The following is a 20,773-nucleotide window of genomic DNA, read 5'->3' as shown; positions in this document are numbered from 1 at the left end:
TACTAATCATTTTTTGTCACTTATAAATTACTCAATCAAAGGCATTTGGTTATAGTCAGTGCAGTGGACTTAAGGAGTCCCTGAGCTCCTGTGTGGGGAGATACAAGCCTCTGACTCATTGTCGTCTCCATGGGTGTGCCGCCCTCCACCTGAGCGTCCCCCAAGGCTGTACTTGCAGTGAGTGGCTTTGACAGATCCTGCTTCACCTTCCCCAGGATGTGAAGCAGGCCTGCTTGAAGGCTGCTATGACGCAAAGGCTGCTAGACGTGCGGTTCCCAAGTTCATATACAACGCAACCCACCACGCTCGCAATCTCTGGGCCGCTCCATACATGTTTCACCAACAGAATGTGGAAAAATAATGCAGAGCAATATGGAACTCATGAATAATAAGGGTCTTTGGCTTGGACTTGGTACTCATGCTTCTGCCGACATCCGTGCACAAACAGGAGGCGAGCTTCCTGACTATAAGTAGGGGAAGCTCAGATACTTCCTGTTTCGGCACCCGCTGGCACTTACCTGGACTACCTGGAGCTCCAGGAAGTCCTGGTTGTCCTGGGATCCCTGGAGCACCTCTTTCACAGGAATGGCCAGGGTCGCCTGGGATTCCCGGAAACCCAGGATTTCCCTCTCTGCCTTTGGGACCTTTGAGACCTGGAGATCCGGGGATGCCAGGCGGTCCTGAAATGATAAGATGCATTTGGGACATTCATGAGTCAACACTGTAGAGATAGATGGCCTGTGATATCACTCATGCACGTCAATTCCAGAAATGAACAATTTGGTTCTGACTCTGGGCTTCATGAGCTAACCTTCAGGATAGACTTTCATCTTAGATACAGATCCAAGGGAAAACCCATGCCTTGCTAAGTGGGCTGCTTGATAAGCTTACAGATGACAAAGAAGTTACCTAGGCAAACAAGGGGCCACAGTCTTCCCTAATTCTACCACTCTCTGCGTCTGCAGCAGATTTCCACCTAGGTATGTAAGAGGCACCCATTGTGTGGCACATGGATGTGTATTTGGTGGGAGGGCTATCAGTTTATCCTTTCAAATTTCTATTGAACTACCATGGAGCCTGCTAAGCCCCTGAGTGGCTAGAGTTCTCACACTCTGCCTCAGTCTGGCTCTGACAGTGACAGGTTGGCCAGCCCTTGCTGTTGGTGGCTTTTGGAGCAAACACATCGCCCGGATAAAACTGAGTGTACTGAGCCAGTGTGGCCCTGCGTTTGCAAACCAGCAGTTAAGCGCACAGGTAGCACAGAGGTTCAGGTTCATCGATGTGATCAGCTCCTGTTTTCGAACATGAAATGTGCATGTACCCACTGCCCAAAGCACAACAGGGTAAACACTGTTTTTGGATTGGTCCAAAACTGAGCAGGCATCCTCTAACAAAGAGAGAGCAAAGATCTCATACCTTCAGGTCCTGGGCATCCTGGGTAACCTTTTTGCCCTTTTATGCCTGGTGCTCCTGGAAGACCCCTATCTCCAGGGGGTCCTGGGTCTCCAAAAGCAGGGTCTCCTGGGATTCCTCTCTGGCCAGTCATTCCAGGAGATCCAGGTAGTCCTGGGGGTCCAATAGGGGAGGTCCCCTTTTCACCTTTGATGCCCGGATCTCCCATGTCCCCTCGAAAACCTATTGGGCAACAATAACAAAAGGTTCTATGTATAAATATAGGTCTGATAATATAAGGATAACACTTTGATTGAAAACTATAGGCCCTCTTAAGAAGTGCTTAATAGGTAACGTTTCTACAGCTTTAGAGACTTGATAGGTAATGTTGCCACCCTCTTAGCGACGCCAGTTGCTTTCGGTTGTTGCTACTTTTACCTCCACACATTTATTTACTTGCAGAGGCAGGCAGGTATACACATGGAGCTTAGAGGACAGCTTGTGGGGGTCACAGGGAGGAAACTCAGCTCATTAGGTTTGGTGGCAAGCAAATTTTACTCAGTGAACCATCCTGTCATCTTCTTTAAAAATTTTTTTCTTTTACATTTATTTGTTTGCGTTTTTGAGATAAGCTGTCCTAGCCTGTGTTAGATATCCCTGGACAGTCTAGAGATCAAGGTGATTCTGCTGCCTCCACATCTGGAGTGCTGGGATGACAGGTGAGTTCCGCTGTGCCCGCCCCCCACCCCCATCCCCGACCACTTTCTTCATCTGGCAGACACTGCTGAGGGCTGAGTGGTTCCAACCAGGCAATGAACTCGTGACAACCAGCTGCTAAGGCATCCCCCTGGAAGGACCCCCGGCTGCACAGGGTTCTCCAGCTACAACTTGTCGCCTACCAGGTGGACCTGGAACTCCAGACATCCCTGGTTTGCCCCGCTGGCCTTTCTGCCCATCTGGACATCTCATTCCAGGAGCACCCGGGGGACCTGGAAATCCCTTCAGACCTAAAATAAGAACACATAAACCAAAGATTCAATCGCACAGAAGAAGGGACTTTAAAATGTCTGTGTTAAATGTCTTTTGGAGTAGGTCAATCTTATGGAAGTAAAAATGTCTTCCATTGTGGTTTACAGAAGCACTCTTCAGTCACTGTTCCAGGTAAATGTTTCAGAGTGACTTTTCTCATCCTCGGTACCGTGAAGAATTCTTTCTGGAAGCTTCCCACACACACACCACCATTCACCTAAATTGTAGTGCCTTCCATGGCAGGTCTGCTACACAAACCCACAGGCCTAGCCTGTTCCTTAGGAGAACAAGGTGATGGCGAGAGCTCACCCTGCTGAGAGAGCATTGAAGGAGCCCTGTATTATACAGAGCGTAGGCAGACTACTTGCTAAAAGGATGGCGATTTTACCTTAAATCTATGATTTCCTCTTAACAGTTAGCTCAGCTCACACAACCTCTGAAGTGTGAACGTCGGAGGAAGTACAACTGCTTATGTAGTGTGAGAATTCACTTCCCGCAAACTAACACTGCCAGCGAACAGTCGAAGTTTTTCATTCATCCCCAGGAAAGTGACGGTATAGTGGAAATGAATGCTCAGTGAGGCAACCAGCAGTTCATCACTGTTCCGATGTAGAATTTTGTCTCCCCCTCTCACAGCTGCAGCGGTGAATGGAATATATCACCCTGTCCTTTGAGCTGGAGCTTGGCCACACGACAGGCTTGAGCCAATGGGATTTTATTTTTTATTACGATATATGTGTGTGTGTATATATATATATATATATGGGTATATGCATATATACATGTATGCATCTATGTGTAAATATAATTATAAAAGAGATTTGAAACTGCTTGGGCCAATGACACACACGTCTGCCATCTGAGGTGTGAGGTGATCCTGAGAGGCCGGCCCTGCCCACTTACATTCCCGCAGTCCCATGAGAAGGGCACACATTGGCTCTGCAATAGAACAAGGGTTGCTGATCTGAACCTCACCCGCGACCAGGGTTGTACCAACACACACTGTCTTACAGCAGCTGAGTCCCCATCGTTCTTCAGACTCACAGGAAACAGAGCAAGCGTGTGTTTGCACCTCACTGAGACGCTGAAACTACTTGGAAACACTGACAGAAACGAATGGTCCGGAAGACAGCAGTCAAGTTGGGTATGGCTGGACCCATAGTTACTTTGTCATGCGTGTGTGGGTGTGTGTTTTAAACCATGAATACAGAAGCCAGAGGCAATGTCAGGTGTCTTCCTCTATCACTCTCCATTTTCTTCTTTTTTTTTTAAGTTGAAATTTTTTTCATGTAATATACGCTGCTCATTGTACCCTCTCCCAACTCCTCCCAGATCCTTCACACTCCCCTCCCACTAGCTCCCCCATCCTTTCCTTCAGGTTTTCTAGCTGAATCTTGGCTTCCGGATTCAGCTGGGCTGGCTTTCTGTCTTTGTATCCACCTCCCCAGGTGCTGAGATTGCGCGCATTCGTTGCAGCGTTCAGCTCTTTGCACAGGTGCTGGCCATCTCAACTCAGGTTCTCCTTAGGCTTGCAGAGCCAAAATTTTACTGGCTGAGCCATCTGCCCAGCCCTTTTCTATCTTTGTGTTGGACAAGAAAAGCCGTACTTATTAACCATGCGAGTACTGGGTTAGTTTAAATAAACTTTAAAGGCATAAACACGGATTTGGGGGGTTTACTTCAGCTAAGCACAGGGGATTGACTCAAATGGAATTGATACATAAACATGTATTCAGAGATGTTGATACAGGGGCATTTTTCAGGCTCTTTATAGTCAGGACTTGTCCCTCTTGTCCACAGGCAGGTGGTATTTTCCACTCTCAGTCCACAAGAAGGGAAAAAGAACATAGCTTTAGAATTCTCAAGGGCAGACATGTTAACTGGTCAAACCGAGGCACACAGAGTCTGAAAAGGCCCATGGAAAGGGCTCAAACCAGAGAGGGTGAGGCCCAGGAGCTAAGGACTGTAAATGCGTTTCCTAGTTTCCTGTCCCTCAAGACCTTACACTAATTTCAGAAGTACCCTGGCCGTGAGGGTTTATCTGTCTTTTTGGTTCTTTTGCTCTGGAAAGTGTGTAAGGCCAGAACGATGTCCCAGTGATACCTGGAGGCCCATCAAAGCCTGGCAGACCTGGTCTCCCCGGGTAGGTTACATTATGAGGAATGGTGTCACCTGGAGAGGAAAAAAAAAAGTGACATTTAGCTCACTGAGCATCGAGTCCATGTCTCTGCAGCAACTTTCATATGGTACATTTGAATTCAAAGGAAGAGAAGTCTCCAAGCCTCATTAGAGAACTTTCTGGATCCATCCTTAAACCCGAGTCTCAGCTGTCAGAGCACTTACAAGCAGTTATGAGAAAAGATATTGAGTATAAGATGTACCGGTTCTAATAACCTGGAAAAATGTAAATTATTAATATAAATGATAGCTATAGACACACAGGTTCTGGTGGGATGGATAGAAAATGTTGATAGATCATGGGGAAGCTCTGAGTTCATAAACTTGGCACTGAGTTCAGCTGCCCTTGCTCTTTGACTCCAGGGAGCTACACAAATGAAGAGACTGTGTTAGATATCAATGACAGCTGCCATTTAGAGATCTCTGTGGGACAGGTTCTTAGGATCTATTGTCTCCTGGTTTTCCAGAGACTCAGCAATGAAGGTACTGTCATGGCCAGTTTAATTGGTGAAGTTACTCAAAGCCTGTGCCCCTGAGTTCTCATGTCTTACTAAAGTCAAAAGTTTCACCTTAATAACACTACCTCATAGTTTATTACTCCATGAACTTTCAAGCTAAAATGTGGAAGATAAAAAAAAGATATTACATTTTTTCTGAGTCTCATACCACAAAATTGCTTCTTATCAAATAAAAAGGTACTTGTCTTTATGTGTTGTCAAAACAAAGAGTGTATTTTATCCCCAAACTTCAAAATTACTGCTATAGCTCAAGATGTAATGCATGTTACAAAAGAAAAAAAATTATTAAATAAACCTCTTTCTGTCAGTCATGACTGAGAAAGTAATTTTATTTTTTGAAGTTCATATAGGTCAAATATGCTTAAAATATCATTTTTTTCTCTCCCTAAAATGCTTACAAGTGCGTTTTCATGGGCAATATTCTGTTAAATAAAATACTAGTGTATCTTTTATTAAAATATGTCACATAATCGCAGAAGACTGTAAAATGTTATACTTTGAATAATATGAATGATTTAAATACAGTTAGACATTATGAGTTGATAGTGAGAAATGAATAAAAGGCAGTGTTGGTAGGACAAAGTAGCAAAGAGAGTAGCATTTCACACTCATTCTAAATATTGGCTGTGCTACAGTGCTTTTAGTTGCGGAACAAGCTACAAGCATTCCACAGCACCTGGACGAAATTCATTTAGCCAGCCTGCCACAGAGGCGATGACTGTGCCCAGCAGAAACGCCCTCTAGTTTTCATGATTTCACTTAATGTTCTCTCATCCGAATAATATCTGAAATTACCTCTCTGCCCCTTCATGCCATCAAAGCCCCTCATGCCTGGGCTCCCCGGCTCTCCTGGTCGGCCTCTCTGTCCTGGTGGGCCTGGAAATCCCAAGCCTGGAGGCCCAGCGGGTCCTGCTCTTCCTGGAGGGCCTGGCAGTCCGGGAAGTCCTCTCTCACCTGGGACTGCATCTTTATGGTCTCCCTGGGAACGTTAGGTTACAAGTCTATTATTGATCTTTCAAAGCCCGTGAATTCAAAGCAGTCTACACGTTTAAAATCCCAGGTTTTAAAAGACAGTAACTCTACAACAAGTGTGGCTTGCAAGAATTAATTTAATTTTTTTCTAAGATTTTATACTTTGCGTATTTACATGCATATGTATGATATAGATGTATAGTCTATGCCTCACAAACAGAAAGTGAATTGTATTATACCTTACATACAGAAGAGAAACTTGTATGTAGAAACCACTAACATTAGTGTGACACATAAAAAAAGTAAGTCAAGTGGTAGATCCTCATACAAATGAAAATCTCAAATGAGCTTCTTACATCCTTACTAGAAGGTACCCAGATAGGCTCCATTACCTTCTATATCTGTGGGTACAAATGCAACACATTTTGATCCCTACTGTGTGAGAGTATGGCCTATACTTGCTTGCCTGGCTTGTATGAACATTTCAGAAAATCAGATTCTATAGCAGAACTCCACATACTCGAGGCCCAGGATCCCCTCTTTCTCCAGGACGTCCTTCCTGACCATCTTGCCCATGTGGTCCTGGAAATCCTGGTGGCCCATCAAGTCCTCTTTCTCCTTTTTGCCCTGAGAAAAATGAAGCAAAAGACTTGTAAGGTCTCATACATGGGGGAGTGGAATAGAAGCGAAGAAAGGGCTCAGGATAAGAATAATAACTGTTTATTCTGTGAGGGTTGGTCGAGTTTCCTGAGTGACTCAGTTGCCCAGTGTCACCCAAACCATTACAAAAACAAAGGGAAGAATAGCAGTTGCGAAAACTACTGGCTCTCTTTACTTGGGAAATTCTCCTCTTCCCATTTTAGCAACGAGGAGACTTATGGAGGGATCAGTCACGGACACTTCGTGTCTCAGTGACAGTGCACGTAACAGTCTAGTCCTGGTCTTGGTGGATGAGGGAGTTGGCGGTTAGATTATTGTCCTAAACTACACAATCCTTTCTGAAGTTCTTCCTCTCTAATTTCAAGGACTTGAAGCTGCCTCATGCATGCTATTCCTGGAGCAATGTAGCCTAGAGAAAGTCAGACATAGGACCAAATGGACATAGACCAGTGAGAGATGAGGGATACAAAGAGAATGTCCTGATGCCATGCAAGGCCTTAGATCTGTTTGTTCAAGTGTGAACCCTACACCTACATTTTCACGTTCTGTCTAGTAGGTCTATAAATTACTTTAAAATAAGCATCTGTTACTTGTAATTTAAATGCCATTGACGACTGGAATACATTACAATGCAGAAGACAAGTCAAAAGAGATTTTGCTTCAAACTCAGCTCACCACAATGAAGATTTGAATATGTCACTAGAGGAATGTTTATGATTTCAAACAAGAGGCAGAAAATTCGGTGCTCAGTAGCCACACCATTCTATGATGGGCAGAAAATACTCTTAAGGCAATCTCAATAATCTTAAATTATATACAATTGATCTGCAGTCACAGGGGAAATCAATGCAAGTGGCTGTGCACAGATCATTCATAAAGTGTCAGGGAGCTAAGTAATCAGTCACACTCACCTTTCATTCTTGATATGACCATATCACCCTTTGCCCCTTTGTGGCCAGGGGGCCCCAAGGCACCAGGTTTTCCCTTGGTTAAAAAAAAAATTAAAAGCAGTGCTTTAGATTAATTCTTATAGGGCAGAAGTCATTCTTTTTCTTGTCTTTCTAGCACCTTCTCTTCTAAATTTCTGTTTAAAAGGTTCTGTCTTGGAAATCTTTGTTTTACCTCTTTTCTGCGCATCAGAGTGGCTCTATTGTACAAAACTCAACATTCTTGGTGCTAAGATCTACGTAATTCTGTATCTGGGTTGGCAGAAATTTATCAGTGCCTCTTTTATCTTAGCAGTTCGCGACGGTTAAGATGTCATGGAGTTGGGGCTGGAGAGACAGCTCAGTGTTTAAGAGCACTTGCTGCCTTTGCAGAGGAAACTCATTGGTGAACAGCACCGACATGGTGACTCTGAAGACACTGTAACTCCAGTTCTAGTGGGCTGGCTGCCTCCTCTAGCCTCCATATGCACCAGGCATGCACATGATGCTCATACACACATGTACGTGACACACATACATACATGCAGATATTCATAGATGCCCGTAAGAAATTTTTTAAATAAATCTTTTAAAAAAAAAAATCTGGGGCAACAACACATGACAATTCCTTGTGGATACAAGACCTCATGGTGAGTCTTAAATAAAATGTATCCTAAATAACTATGTATCATCAAAAATATTTTAAATTATTTTAGCCTTTAATCTGTAAAAATGAGAGCAAAGTGAGTAAGGTAAGACCTTCCACACAGTTGAAGGTGGGGAAAGTGGCCAGGAAATTGGTAAGAAAGAGAAGGGGGAGTAAGAATTTCCCCCCATGCCCTTATCCTGGCCCCCATCTCTAAGAACAATGTGGTGAATATAACATAGAGAGAATACATCAGAAACAGAGTCAACCCAATGAGTCCTAGAACAGCCGAACCTTACCCAGAATAGCCCTGAGCAAACTAGTAGTACACAATGCAAAAATGTTAGCCCCGGGAAGCAACTAAGCATAAAGACACGATAATACTTCAGAGTCACTAAAAAAATTAAGTAGCAACATACAAAAAAAAAAAAAAAGAAAGAAAGAAAAACCCTGACCATGATAAAAATTAAATTTTACAGAACGATCTATAACATGCAAAGTACAGAATAATTTCGGCATGGTTGTTCACTATCCATGCATTAACGATAACACTGAGCCTTTCCCTCTAAGTTTCCTGCTGAGACGGCTTTGCAGGTGTACTGCGCACATGTGGGAAGGGTTGGACTGAAGATCTGGGTCACCACTTTCACTTAAGATCAGAATTTTCATCTTCATTAGATTCTTCTAGGAGAAATGGAGAACGACTTGGAAACTTCAGAATTTAGTCCTGGGTCACCTCAGCATAGAGGAACAGTGGGCTGTCTCAGACTCCAGGGGAGGACTCCTGTGAGCAGTGATGTTATTTGTAAAGATCAGACAGATGGGAGGCTGGCTTCAGCATGTGGGCGCCATATTGTGACAGTTAGGTTCATGCTTAGCTGCTTCTCGCTGGTCTTTGACTATGGTGTGCTGTCTTTGACTATGGTGTGCTCGTTTGTCTAGATTACCACAGCTATGGCTTCCTTCATCCAGTTGGAGGATTCTTTGGACCAGAGTGATTCTATTCTGTGTATGATTCTGTCTCCACACTCATCCCTTTCTTAGGACCAAACATCACATAGCCTCCAATAAAGCCACTTTCCAGACATCCAGCCTTGACCACGCTTCTCAATCCTTGAATTTGCTATCAACCCAAACACTTGGCATTTCAATCTGTCTACTCATTACCCAATCCTAAAATGTCTCAAACAGTTCTACCTCATTTCCCACCAAATGTCTGTCTTTCCGGTATTTTCATTCTAGTTCAAGGGAAGTGCCTCCAGATGCTCAGACAAAGGACAGTACTGCCACCTCTACTTCCATTTAGTACTGCATTATTGTGTATTTGACCTAATAGCCAGTCTTTGGGCTCTGCTGTCAAACGATATCTAGAAGCTGACTTCCTCTTATCACACAGCCCGCCCTTCCAATCTGCTTCCTTCCACTTATTCTCCATGCGTCCTCCCTTACCTGTGTTCTCCGCAGAGCAACTGATGATCCATCTAAAATGAATATTGGAGTATTGCCTCCTCTTCTTAGGACTCCCCAGGCTGTTCCATGTTTCTCAGGACAAACATTCAAACCTGACCCAACTGCAAAGCCATGATCTGCACTCTGCTAGTCACTGTGTGTGTGTGTGCGTGCGTGTGTGTGTGTGTGTGTGTGTGTGTGTGTGTAGGTGTGATGGGGATGAAACCCAGGACCTCCTTCCCCTAACTCACTTCCTCCACTCAAGTCACACCATATGACCTGACCGTGGCCTTTTGTCCTCATATAACAATACTATATATTTACTAATTCTTTTACCATTAAGTCTGGGTCTTCTCCAAAACTCCAGAACTGCACATATTACTCTGGTCCCTGTTTCTGTCCCTAGAAACTTAGAATCATGCCTGGGAGATATTTATATTTAATAATAATGTTAGCTAAATAAGTGAATGGTGAACATATGGATGAATGGATATAAGAAAGTATTTGGTCATTAACATGTTTATAGGTTAAAAACACACAATACATCACATCTAACGCTCCACAGGGGCATACTAAGTTCCCTCTCTGTCCAGCTTGTTTAGCAGAAGAGATTGTGCTCAGTAGGAGTTACTTACTGGTGGTCCTGGCGGTCCTGCAGCACCAGGCTGGCCTGGATCGCCCTTTTCTCCACGCCAGCCAGGAACCCCTAAGTCTCCTTTACTTCCTTGTCTTCCAGGAAGGCCTGGAGGGCCAGGGGGTCCCATGGGACCAGAAGGACAGATACAGAGTCCCTCATTTCCTAGACAGAGGTGGAAAGTCAGCTTTGACATAGTTTCTGACAAAACCCCCAGTAAATATATATATATTTATAATATATAAATTTATATATAATATACATTTATTTATATATACATAATATATATTATATATAAATAAATATATATTTATATATAATATATATTTACTACAAATACATGTGTGTGTATACAAAAAAATAAAAAATAAAAGGGGGATGTTACTACAAAAAACATCCCCTAACTGGGCTGCCTTGTTTAGCCTGAATAAAAGAAAATATGCCTAGTCTTACTGCAACTTGAAATACAAAGGCTGGTTGATATCCAACGAAGGCCTCCCCTTTTCTGAGGCAAAGGGCAGGAGAGAGGGAGGAACTAGGAGGCGAAGAGGAAGGGGAAGTTGCAATTAGAACATAAATAAAGAGTATGACTAGAGAATAAAAAGAGATCTGCAGGACACAATTCCTATCACAGAGCACTGAGACCACGTGCCATGCAGCTAGCGTGCGGCTCCTGACAGGACGATGTCTCTAGCGTGGTCTATGTGGGACAAGACCAGTGACTCAAGGGCTGAAGTGCAGCCTGGGGCAGGGTAGAGGGGCAGATGGCGTAGTCTGTGTGGGGTGAGAGTATGTTACATGAGGGCTGAAATGAAGCGACGGGCAGGGGGTGGGGTCATCTGTCACATGGTCTGTGTGAGATGGGCACACACTCTCTAAATAAAAGGAATCATTTGTGCCTTAAATTCACCTAAAGCTAACATACAGTTTTGGTGAATAATTGAAAGGGTTTTTTTTTTTTTTAAATCTGTTACTGAGAAAACAAAAATGAACAAATTACACTAACTATATAGATAAATTAATTATGGCATGACCCTGAATAATCAAAGAAACAAAATGCATCTTCATTATTGGTTATTGATTGGATGGCACATTACAATTGCTAATTCCCTACAAAACATCCCCTCATGATCAGAACATTCAGTCTGAAAAATTAAAGCTTGAGAAAGTCAAATTGGTTTGTGGTTTTGCTCTCACACTGGCTGGCCCGGTTGGCCAAAAGGCTCTGACAAGCTAGAGAGGAAGGACAGAGCCACAGGCATTCAGTGAGTGCAGAAAACATGAGATCCACGGAGAGAAAACATCAACAATGCCTAATCTGTACATGAGGACCATGTGAGCAAAGTTGCTCCCTGAAGAAAAAAATGCGTGGCCTTTACACTCTTAAGTCCTGCTTTTATAAACTGTGGGCATCAACCCTCTATGGGGCTGAATAACCAAGCATGAGAGGTCACAAACAAACAAACAAACAAACAAATGGCAACAGTGAAAGGCAATGCCAAAAAACAATTCCAAGTGAGTTCAAAATATTTCTGCCAGCTCTCACCCTTGTACTAGCTCATGACTTCACTGTGGCAATTGTTTTTTTTTGGACACACAACATGCATTTTGCGCCATGCACGCCATGTCACAACACCTAGGCATGCTGCCCAAACCCCTCATCTCAGCTTTTACTCTGTTCTGTGCTGGGAATTGCAGTGCTGCTGTTTGCAATGTTGTCGCACAAAGCTTTCTCCTCTGATTCAGACACAGTGGTTTCGTTACGGAGAGAAAGCCTTTCACTGTTTGTCCTTCCACAATCCCTCGGTGTCTAAATATTAAATTGGTATGTCTTTGGAGTGGATTATTTTAAACTGCTTAATTTTTAAAATTGCTGTGGTCGTTGCTGACTTGATTTTAAAAAGTTGTGAATACAAAAGGGATATTTGCTCAACCATGTTTGTAGCAGCTTTATTTGTAATAGCCAGAACCTGGAAACAACCCAGATGTCCATCAACGGAGGAATGGGTACCGAAATTGTGGTATTTTTACACAATGGAATACTACTCAGCAATCAAAAAGGAGGAAATCATGAAATTTGCAGGCAAATGGTGGGATCTAGAAAAGATCATCCTGAGTGAAATATCCCAGAAGGAGAAAGACAAACACGGTATATACTCGCTTATATAGACCTACAAGATATGATAAACATAATGAAATCTATACACCTAAAGAAGATAATCAAGAGAGCGGACATGGGGTAAGATGATCAATCCTCGTTTTGAAAGACAGATAGGATGCGCATTGAACATTGACAGGAGTCTACTGAGCGCATTTGAAAAACTCTAACTAGCAGTGTTTTCAAAGCAAAGACTCATGACCAAACCTTTGGCAGAGTACAGGGAATCATAAGAAAGAAGGGGAGTTAGTCTGATGAGGAAAGGATAGGAGCTCCACAAGGACCAAATATATCTGGGCACAGGGTCTTTTCTGAGACTGACATTCAACCAAGGACCATGTATGAATGTAACCTAGAACCTCTGCTCAGATGTAGCCTGTGGTAGCTCAGTAACCAATTGGTTTCCCATAGTGAGGGGAACAAGGACTATTTCTAACAGGAACTCAATGACTGGCTCTTTGGCCTCCCCACCCCCCCAAGGGAGGAGCAGTCCTGTTAGGCCACAGAGGAGAGCTTTGCAGCCAGTCCTGAAGATACCTGATAAAACAGGATCAGTTGAATGGGGAGGAGGTCCCCCCCTATCAGTGGACTTGGCAAGGGGCACGGTGGAGATGAGGGAGGGAGGGAGGGACTGGGAGGGAATGAGGGATCGGGACACGGCTGGGATACAGAGTTAATAAAATGTAACTGATAGGAAAAAAATAAAATTCAAAAAAAATTTTAAAAAAAATTATAAATAAATAAAAATAAAACAGAGAAATAAAACCTAAACAGAGAATTCTCAACAGAGGAATTTTGAATATCAGAAGAGGGAGACTGGGTGGGGCTGGGAGGAAAGGAGAGAGGGAGCTGCAGAGGAGATACAAAGTGAATACATTTTAATAAATACATATTTTAAAATATCAAAAAGAAAAAAAAAGTTGTGAATAAATTTTAGCTTGGGGGTTAGGACAGAGTTTCCTAAAATGAACTTAAATGCACTTCTGTAGTTTTAGGCTTTGTGTTTATGCAAAACAATGTTCTCAGCTTTGATTATAAAATCAAAATATCAGTTTACTCTCGAAAACCTTGAAGATGATCTATATCCTGCAGCATTAAACATTCAGCCAAGATTTAATTCTTTATGCAAAATATACACCTTTATCATATTAGCATGCAAACTTGCTTTCATATTTAAATAATAATACTTATATCCATTAAAGAAGTATTTTAGAACAAATTTCCCAATCATTTATTATTGATAAAGGTTTGATTTGTACACCTGTTTTATATACCTATACACTTAAAGCGGCACAAAAATTCTCAGGTAAAAATGGGTCATGAGTGGCCAAGTGTAAGAAGCTTCTGTCTGACAGAACTGGTGACTTGTTCACACTGGAATGCACACTGGCATGCAGTCCTCATGGAGAGCCACAAAGGAGAGAAATAAGCTTGCATGGCATGATAGGTTGTCCTTCTCATAGACACCCTTCTCCTGGTCCTCTACATGTATAAATTCTGCCATGTATAAATTCTATCCTTCATGCGTACTTGCCTTTTTCTCCTTTGGCTCCTCTTCTTCCTGGGGGACCCATTTTCCCCTTTTCTCCTATTGGTCCAGGGCACCCAGGACTACAATATAACACTGTTTGGAGGCAAGGGGTTGGCAGACAGAATTACATGATTTAGTTAAAGTCTCCTCGAGGGCACCAGTGTGGTGGAATCACAGTCTCTTCCCTCTGTTTCCTATATCTGCCCCCTGTTTCAATTCATGATTTCCAATTTCCCAACTCTCTCCCTCTCCCTCTGTCCATCCCTTCTTCCCTCCTCCTCTCCCTTTATCTCTACACATCTAGATTATGCTATTCTCATAACAAGTTTCTTCTACCATCACCATTGATATAGACATCCTTAATGCCAGCCCTAGGATAATGGGCTCCAGAATGAGATAATAGATGACAACAATAAATACCAAAGAAAAATAAATCATGAGCAACAAAACGCAGAGCCAGGATATGGCAATAATTGTTTTTTCTCCTTCATTTACCAACTACCAGATACTGAAGAAAAAACAAAGCATGGCTTGCAAAAGCAAAAATTTTAAGACATCTGGTTAAAGATGACAGATAAACTGCAAATGATACTTTTACATTCTCTAGACATGCCACTAGGATAAAAAGACTGGAAAACATGAACAACAGAAGGTTAAAAAAAATCCAGTAGGCCCTAAAGATGTTAACATCCAAGCATCAATGAAAAATGACAAGGGAAAAAAATTAAAAATAAAAAAGCAGGCTTCACAATAGAATCTCCTCTGGAGCTTATATAGTAGAATGATAGACAGACTCAAAACAATGATTTGATAATGAAATATTTAGATGGGAAGACTCCTCTCAAAAAAAAATAGTAGCTGAAAATAAAACAACCCTTCAAAAACATAAACAAAACAAAGTTTCAAGAAAAACATTGTAAAAAAACATGTAATTAAAACAGTGGAGAGGGGCACTATTTCATACTAATAAATAAACAGATTGCTGCAAAAGGAAACACTGGACAATAACAACAGCATCAACTAAGCTCTCAGGAACAAAAATACACTAGTAATTACAACAACAAAACATTCTATAAATTCAGTAAGAGCTAGAAGATGGGGTTGAAGAAATTATTTTTAAAAGCCTCCAAAATGTAAATAGATTTCAAACATATGACCAGACATTAAAATAGTAGAGTCCTCAGTCGTCTCACTGGAGTCTAGAGAATGAAATCCTGAGAAGAAAGGTTTCCAGCCCAGGATTTTATGCTCAGCTAAACTATCCATCAGACAACCCGGTAGAGCAAATGTATGTTAGATAAGTGTGGTCCCCAGATTTACTCTCTTATTTCTAATATTTCTCTGGAAGTGTAGTGTGAGAGGAAGCAATTGAAGGAAATCTGACCAGTGGAAGGTAAAGCACCAGAGAAATGTGGAGGAAATAACAGTGAATTCATGTTTATTACTGCTCTTTTCATCAGCCTAGATGTTCATCAACACACAAATTGATCATAAATATGTGGTTTATATAAACAATGGAATTTTGTTCCATATTTAAAAACAATTAAATTATGAAATTTGCAGTGAAATTGACAGAACTAGAAAATATAATACAGATGTAACACAGGCTCAGAAAAACAAATGTGACGTGTTCTTCCTTGTATGTGGATTCTAGCTTCTAAAGGTTAAACATGTGTTTTCAAGTGGGGGTAGCTGAGGAAAGGAGCAAAGAAACTAGAAGGAGGTTCATGAGAAGGGAAAAGAGGTTTAAAGACAGGAGTTCTTTTTGGGGTCAAATGACCATTTCACAGAGGTCACATATCAGAGATCCTACATATCAGATACTTACATTACTATTCAAAACAGCAGCAAAATCACAGTTATGAAGTAGCAATGAAATAAATTTATGGTTGGGTGTCACCACCCCATGAGGGTTGCAGCATTAGGAAAGTTGAGAATTGCTGCTTTAGGGGAAGGCATGGGAAGGGCATCAGAATATATGAGATGTCAAAAGCGAAGAGGAATTACTACAGGAAGGACAGAGTGGGCAAAAAGGAAGGGAGAAGGAGGCCAAGGAAATCAATCACATCTGAACTTGTAATTTTTATCATCATTTCTACAATAGTGTATTTAAATGGTATTAGATGAAAACAATTTAAAATAACTGTGAACGAAAAGCTCCAAGTAGCTCAGCAATGTGTCAAAAGTGCAACCTTACTAACTTGAAAACGTCAAAAAGCTCCAGGAAACATTTATTTTAAAAGTAACATTGTAAGGCTATTTAATGACTTAGAGTACATAATGATGACAGATAAAAAAACTCTAGGAGGTTTCAGGTTAATTGCAAGTAACTAAATTGAAAGTCAATCAAACACAAATGGACACACTCACAAAAGACAATTTACCAAATGTTTCTGTAAAAAGTAAGAAATGTATCGGGCTGGTGGTTAAGAGCACTGGCTAGTTTTCCAGAAGACCTGGGTTAATTCCCAGCACCTACACGGCAGCTCACAACTGTCTGTAACTCCAGTTTTAGAGGATCCAGCATCCTCACACAGACATACATGTGGGTGAAATACCAATGCACAGAAAAACTAAATAAATCTTTAAAAATGAATAATTATAGGCTGAGCTGGTGGGTAGAACTTAAAAACCAATAAATGGAAGCGCCGAATATTTCTATAACCCAAATTATAACAATATCACTCCCAGCAGGCAGTGAGAATGGAAAATGTGTACATATAGAGTAAATGAACAATGGTTAATTTTGTAGGGAGGAGTCAAATGCCAATGAACAAAGCAAAAACTTGAGTAACAGAAATACAAGTGTGATGGATGACAATGTAGAAACAAATATCAAAAGATCCAGCTATGTGTGTGAAAATAGTTGTCTCTGGGTAGGAAGGAACAGGAGAAGACATAGCCTCACATCTCTTTTGTGCATAACAGGCTCTGTGGAACAGTTTGACTTTTAAACCAAGCTCACATGTAAGTCCAATAAAAATAAAAACTATACTGACAAAGCAAAAATCTATCAATTTATAAAATCCTATCATTCATCCTTAAATTCACAATTAATAAATTTCACATATTTTAATTGATAGTTCAATATCATTTTCCATATTTATAAAAAAGAATTATAATATGACTAACTTGACCCATAAAATATTACACAAGTTTTAAAGTGTTTATAAAACTGTACTTTATGAATTAACCTATATATAGGAATTGCAGCATAAGAGTTAATAAAGATAAATGAGGAACATTTTACCATCTGGGCCAGGGGGCCCCTTTGGTCCTGGTGTTCCAGGCAGGCCAGGCGGTCCTGGCTTCCCTGGTTCTCCTGGGGCACAGAAGACTCTTCCTGGACTACCAGCTTCCCCTGGAAGTCCTGGAGGACCAGGAAACCCTGGGAGACCCACCATGCCTGCATGGAAAATTAAGGTGGAAATTACACATGTTCGCAAGAGTAAACGTTTTGATAGAAATCACAATCAGCACATTTAGAGGAAAAGGTCTGAAACCGAACACCCTGCCTAGCAAATCAAGCCAGACATGGAAAGAGGAGGTCCCTGTGACCTCACTTACCTGTGATCTCTGACATAGTTAAACTCATTGAAGGAGAACAGAATGGCCATTTGGGGGGAAGAAAGAAGTGGAGAGTATGGAGGTGTTGATCTAGGGGGCAGGGTTTCAGGAGAGCTGAGGACACTCTGGAAATCCAGTGTGTAGCATGCAGCGGGGTAGTTAACAAGCCACACGGTCTACTTGAAGTTGCTAAGAGGAGAGATCTTAAATAAAATACTCCTTCCGTTCACACGCAGGCACACATGCACACGAGCCAACGACGATGATGCAGGCAAGGCCGCCGTGTTAGCCCACTAGGCTGTGGTAATGACCTTGCTGTGCGCAGAACATCAAGTGCTATACTTTACGCAGACACAGATAGGAAGTCATCCAAGCTTGACAGGGAGAGGGAGAGAGAAAGGGATTTGGGGAAATGGATACAGAAGGATCATAAGGTTGGGTCTAGCCTGGGCTACATGGAGAAAGTGTATTGCCAAATTAAAAATTAGAAAAAAAAATAGGACAAAAGTTCTGCTTTTTCACAAGGCTAATTGCTAGGTAAAAAGCAGGAGCCACACCACAATAATTTGAATAAACTGTATTAAAGAAAAAGAAGAGCAGGATGCAGTTTAATAATAATAATAATAATAATAATAATAATAATAATAATAATAATAATAATAATAATGATGGACTTGAGGCAGGAGAGATGGCAGTGACCGCTCCCCTATGTACAGCTACGGCATAGCAGGTGCACGTAGCATCAGTAGCCGGAATAACAGCGCACACACCGATTCTTTACTACGCAGGCTGGGTCCTCAGGCCTGCCCACCTGATACACCTTCCAACACCAACAAGATGCCTTCTTATAAATGGGGAGAATGAGGAACAGAGAGGCTCCGTAAGTGTCCAAGACGACATAGTTTGTAAAGAGCGGCGACTGTAACGTTGCAGTGGGTCGTTCACCGTCTACTGTGTGGCAAGGCTTGATCCAATTGCAAGGGTCTGAGTCTGAAACCCACTTATCCTGTGCTAGACGAGGTAGGTAACAACTAAATGAAACAAAGAGTCCTATATAAACTATTGTACTAACAGCAAATGCAAATACCTCTGTGAGTTGGGCGCCATCTGTCTTCCCGCCCTTCCTAAGACCTTGCAGCTTTCTCCACATTGACTGGACACTACCTGTTGCTTTGCCCAGTACCAGGAACAATACCCAACCCTCTTCACCAGAACGGGCTAGAATCTATGACACACCTTGGCCCGGCCACCCAACACTCTCACACAGAACCAATTAAGTGTGGCTAGCATTAGTTCTTTTTGCCCCCCAGAGTAAAAAAATGGAACAGAAAATAGGTTATATCATGTCCTGAAAATTATCCTGTGAAGTCTGAATTGTAACTAATGTATATACACTTGGTAATGAGATAGAAATGTAATGCAAAATAAAAATCTATGTCTTACTGTGGGTCATATTTAGATTCAGAAGCCACTGGGTTAATTTGATTGGTGTGAATGCTGTATCTGTTTGTCTGAACTCATGTGAAGCGTGGCAAATGCATGTATGCGTGTGTGCATATATGAAGGGCAGAGCTTAGCCTCACATGTCCTTACTCGGATGCTGTCTGTCTCCTTTTGTAAGACAGGGTCCCTCACGGGCCTGGAACTCACCAGTTTGGCTAGGCAGTCTAGCCAGTGAGCCGCAAGGATCAATCTGTCTCTCTCTGCCCTATGCTTCCCAGAGTGCACCTCCACACCTGGGTGGGACCCAGGGATTGAACGCAGGTCCTCACTCTTGAGTGAGAAGCACTTTCCTGACTGAGCTGTCTTCCCAGAACAGGAGTAATCTGTTTTTAAAAAGACTTAAGAATCTTCCTGTATATTTGAATATGTTGTTCCCAGGGGGTAGATTTCAATTCATGGAGATATGATTTTATTATATTTTTGATTGTGAGCCTACATGGCTGAACCATCTCTCCAGCCCATGATTTTATTATAAACAAAAAGCCAAGACTGTAGTTCAGTGTTTTCTGACCAAGAGAGGGTAGTCTTGCTGGCTGATATAATCCGGTGTCAATTAAACCCACACTGCAGCCTCCAAAGACTGACTCATCTGGACAAGGCTTTTTGATATTGTTGTTGTCAGACTCTAAAAAACTGAAGAAGTTAGATTTGTGGAGAAGTGAACACAACTTGGTAGTGTTTGAGTAGTTCCCCAAATTTCTTAACACTCTTTGGTAAATTCAAGAGACACAGGCTGGGCAAAATATTTACTCAAGATTTTTCTCCTGCTGGGTTTAGTCTGTTCCCCTGGGTTCACAGAATAGAAAAGGGCTTCAAACTCCCATTCCTGATCTTACTGGAATATAGACCAGCACAGCTACCAAAGGGGTCCTTGGCCCTTATGGCAGCAAGAACTTGCTCTAGGTTCTGTCAAATGTCATGTAAACTATGCTTCCCTTGATTCTCTTTTTTCTTTGGGCAAAGGAGAAAGAGCCTTTCACTTTAAGTAAGGATGTATCAAAGGTTTTTGAAATCCTTGTTTATTTGCATATCTGACATAGAGTATCAGTACCTAGGTAGATGGGTGGAATTCTGCAAGTAGATTTCAGCTGATAGAATCTTCCAGGACAGTAGTAAAACTAAGTAAATACTTTAGCTAGCAGAAGTTTCAAATGTTCTCTGAAAGTAGAAATCTAATGGAAGGCCTGTCATACAAATACTTGCTTCACAACAGTTCTGATTGTCCAAGACTGTGTGTGTTTGTGTATGTGTGGGTGTGTATGTATGTAAAGGAACCTATATTCCTCCTTTTGATTCGTTTGCATTCCAAGATGTTAGAAACCCAAGGCCATTGCTATGACATCAGAGCTTAGCATAGGGGGCCTGGAGTGGACACAGGCAACCATCTTTCCTAAACTCTTAAGGCCACCTCCTTATCAGCTAGAATTGAGGATTGCAGCTGGTATGGGTAGGAAATCCACTGAGACAGATGGTTGATTCATACCTGGACAAGCTTCCCCTGGTCTGCCTGGGGGTCCTTGTGGACCCTGCAGTCCAACTTCTCCAAGTTCTCCATAGCGGCCTGGAGGCCCTGGGTCCCCTGGAGGACCTGACAACGGTGACAATAGATG

The 20,773-nt window shown here is 42.0% G+C and overlaps 1 protein-coding gene across 1 annotated transcript in view; it reads right to left on the bottom strand.

The window, feature by feature from the left end:
* Positions 1 to 20,773, bottom strand: part of Col4a4 (collagen type IV alpha 4 chain) — a 112,939-nt gene that overhangs the window by 37,402 nt on the left and 54,764 nt on the right. The window contains exons 19-29 of the mRNA XM_055616421.1: positions 20,647 to 20,751; positions 17,344 to 17,499; positions 14,097 to 14,186; positions 10,406 to 10,569; positions 7,661 to 7,733; positions 6,610 to 6,716; positions 5,913 to 6,096; positions 4,525 to 4,593; positions 2,292 to 2,399; positions 1,417 to 1,635; positions 519 to 680 (exon numbers count right to left, since the gene is read on the bottom strand). Coding sequence (XP_055472396.1) covers positions 519 to 680; positions 1,417 to 1,635; positions 2,292 to 2,399; positions 4,525 to 4,593; positions 5,913 to 6,096; positions 6,610 to 6,716; positions 7,661 to 7,733; positions 10,406 to 10,569; positions 14,097 to 14,186; positions 17,344 to 17,499; positions 20,647 to 20,751 — 1,437 coding nt within the window. The remainder of the gene's footprint in view (positions 1 to 518; positions 681 to 1,416; positions 1,636 to 2,291; positions 2,400 to 4,524; positions 4,594 to 5,912; positions 6,097 to 6,609; positions 6,717 to 7,660; positions 7,734 to 10,405; positions 10,570 to 14,096; positions 14,187 to 17,343; positions 17,500 to 20,646; positions 20,752 to 20,773) is intronic.

This window comes from Psammomys obesus, unplaced genomic scaffold, assembly GCF_907164565.1.
Source record: "Psammomys obesus unplaced genomic scaffold, mPsaObe1.curated_primary_1811, whole genome shotgun sequence".
In the NCBI taxonomy this organism is placed as follows: domain Eukaryota; kingdom Metazoa; phylum Chordata; class Mammalia; order Rodentia; family Muridae; genus Psammomys; species Psammomys obesus.
This window is presented reverse-complemented; position numbering and strand designations above follow the sequence as displayed.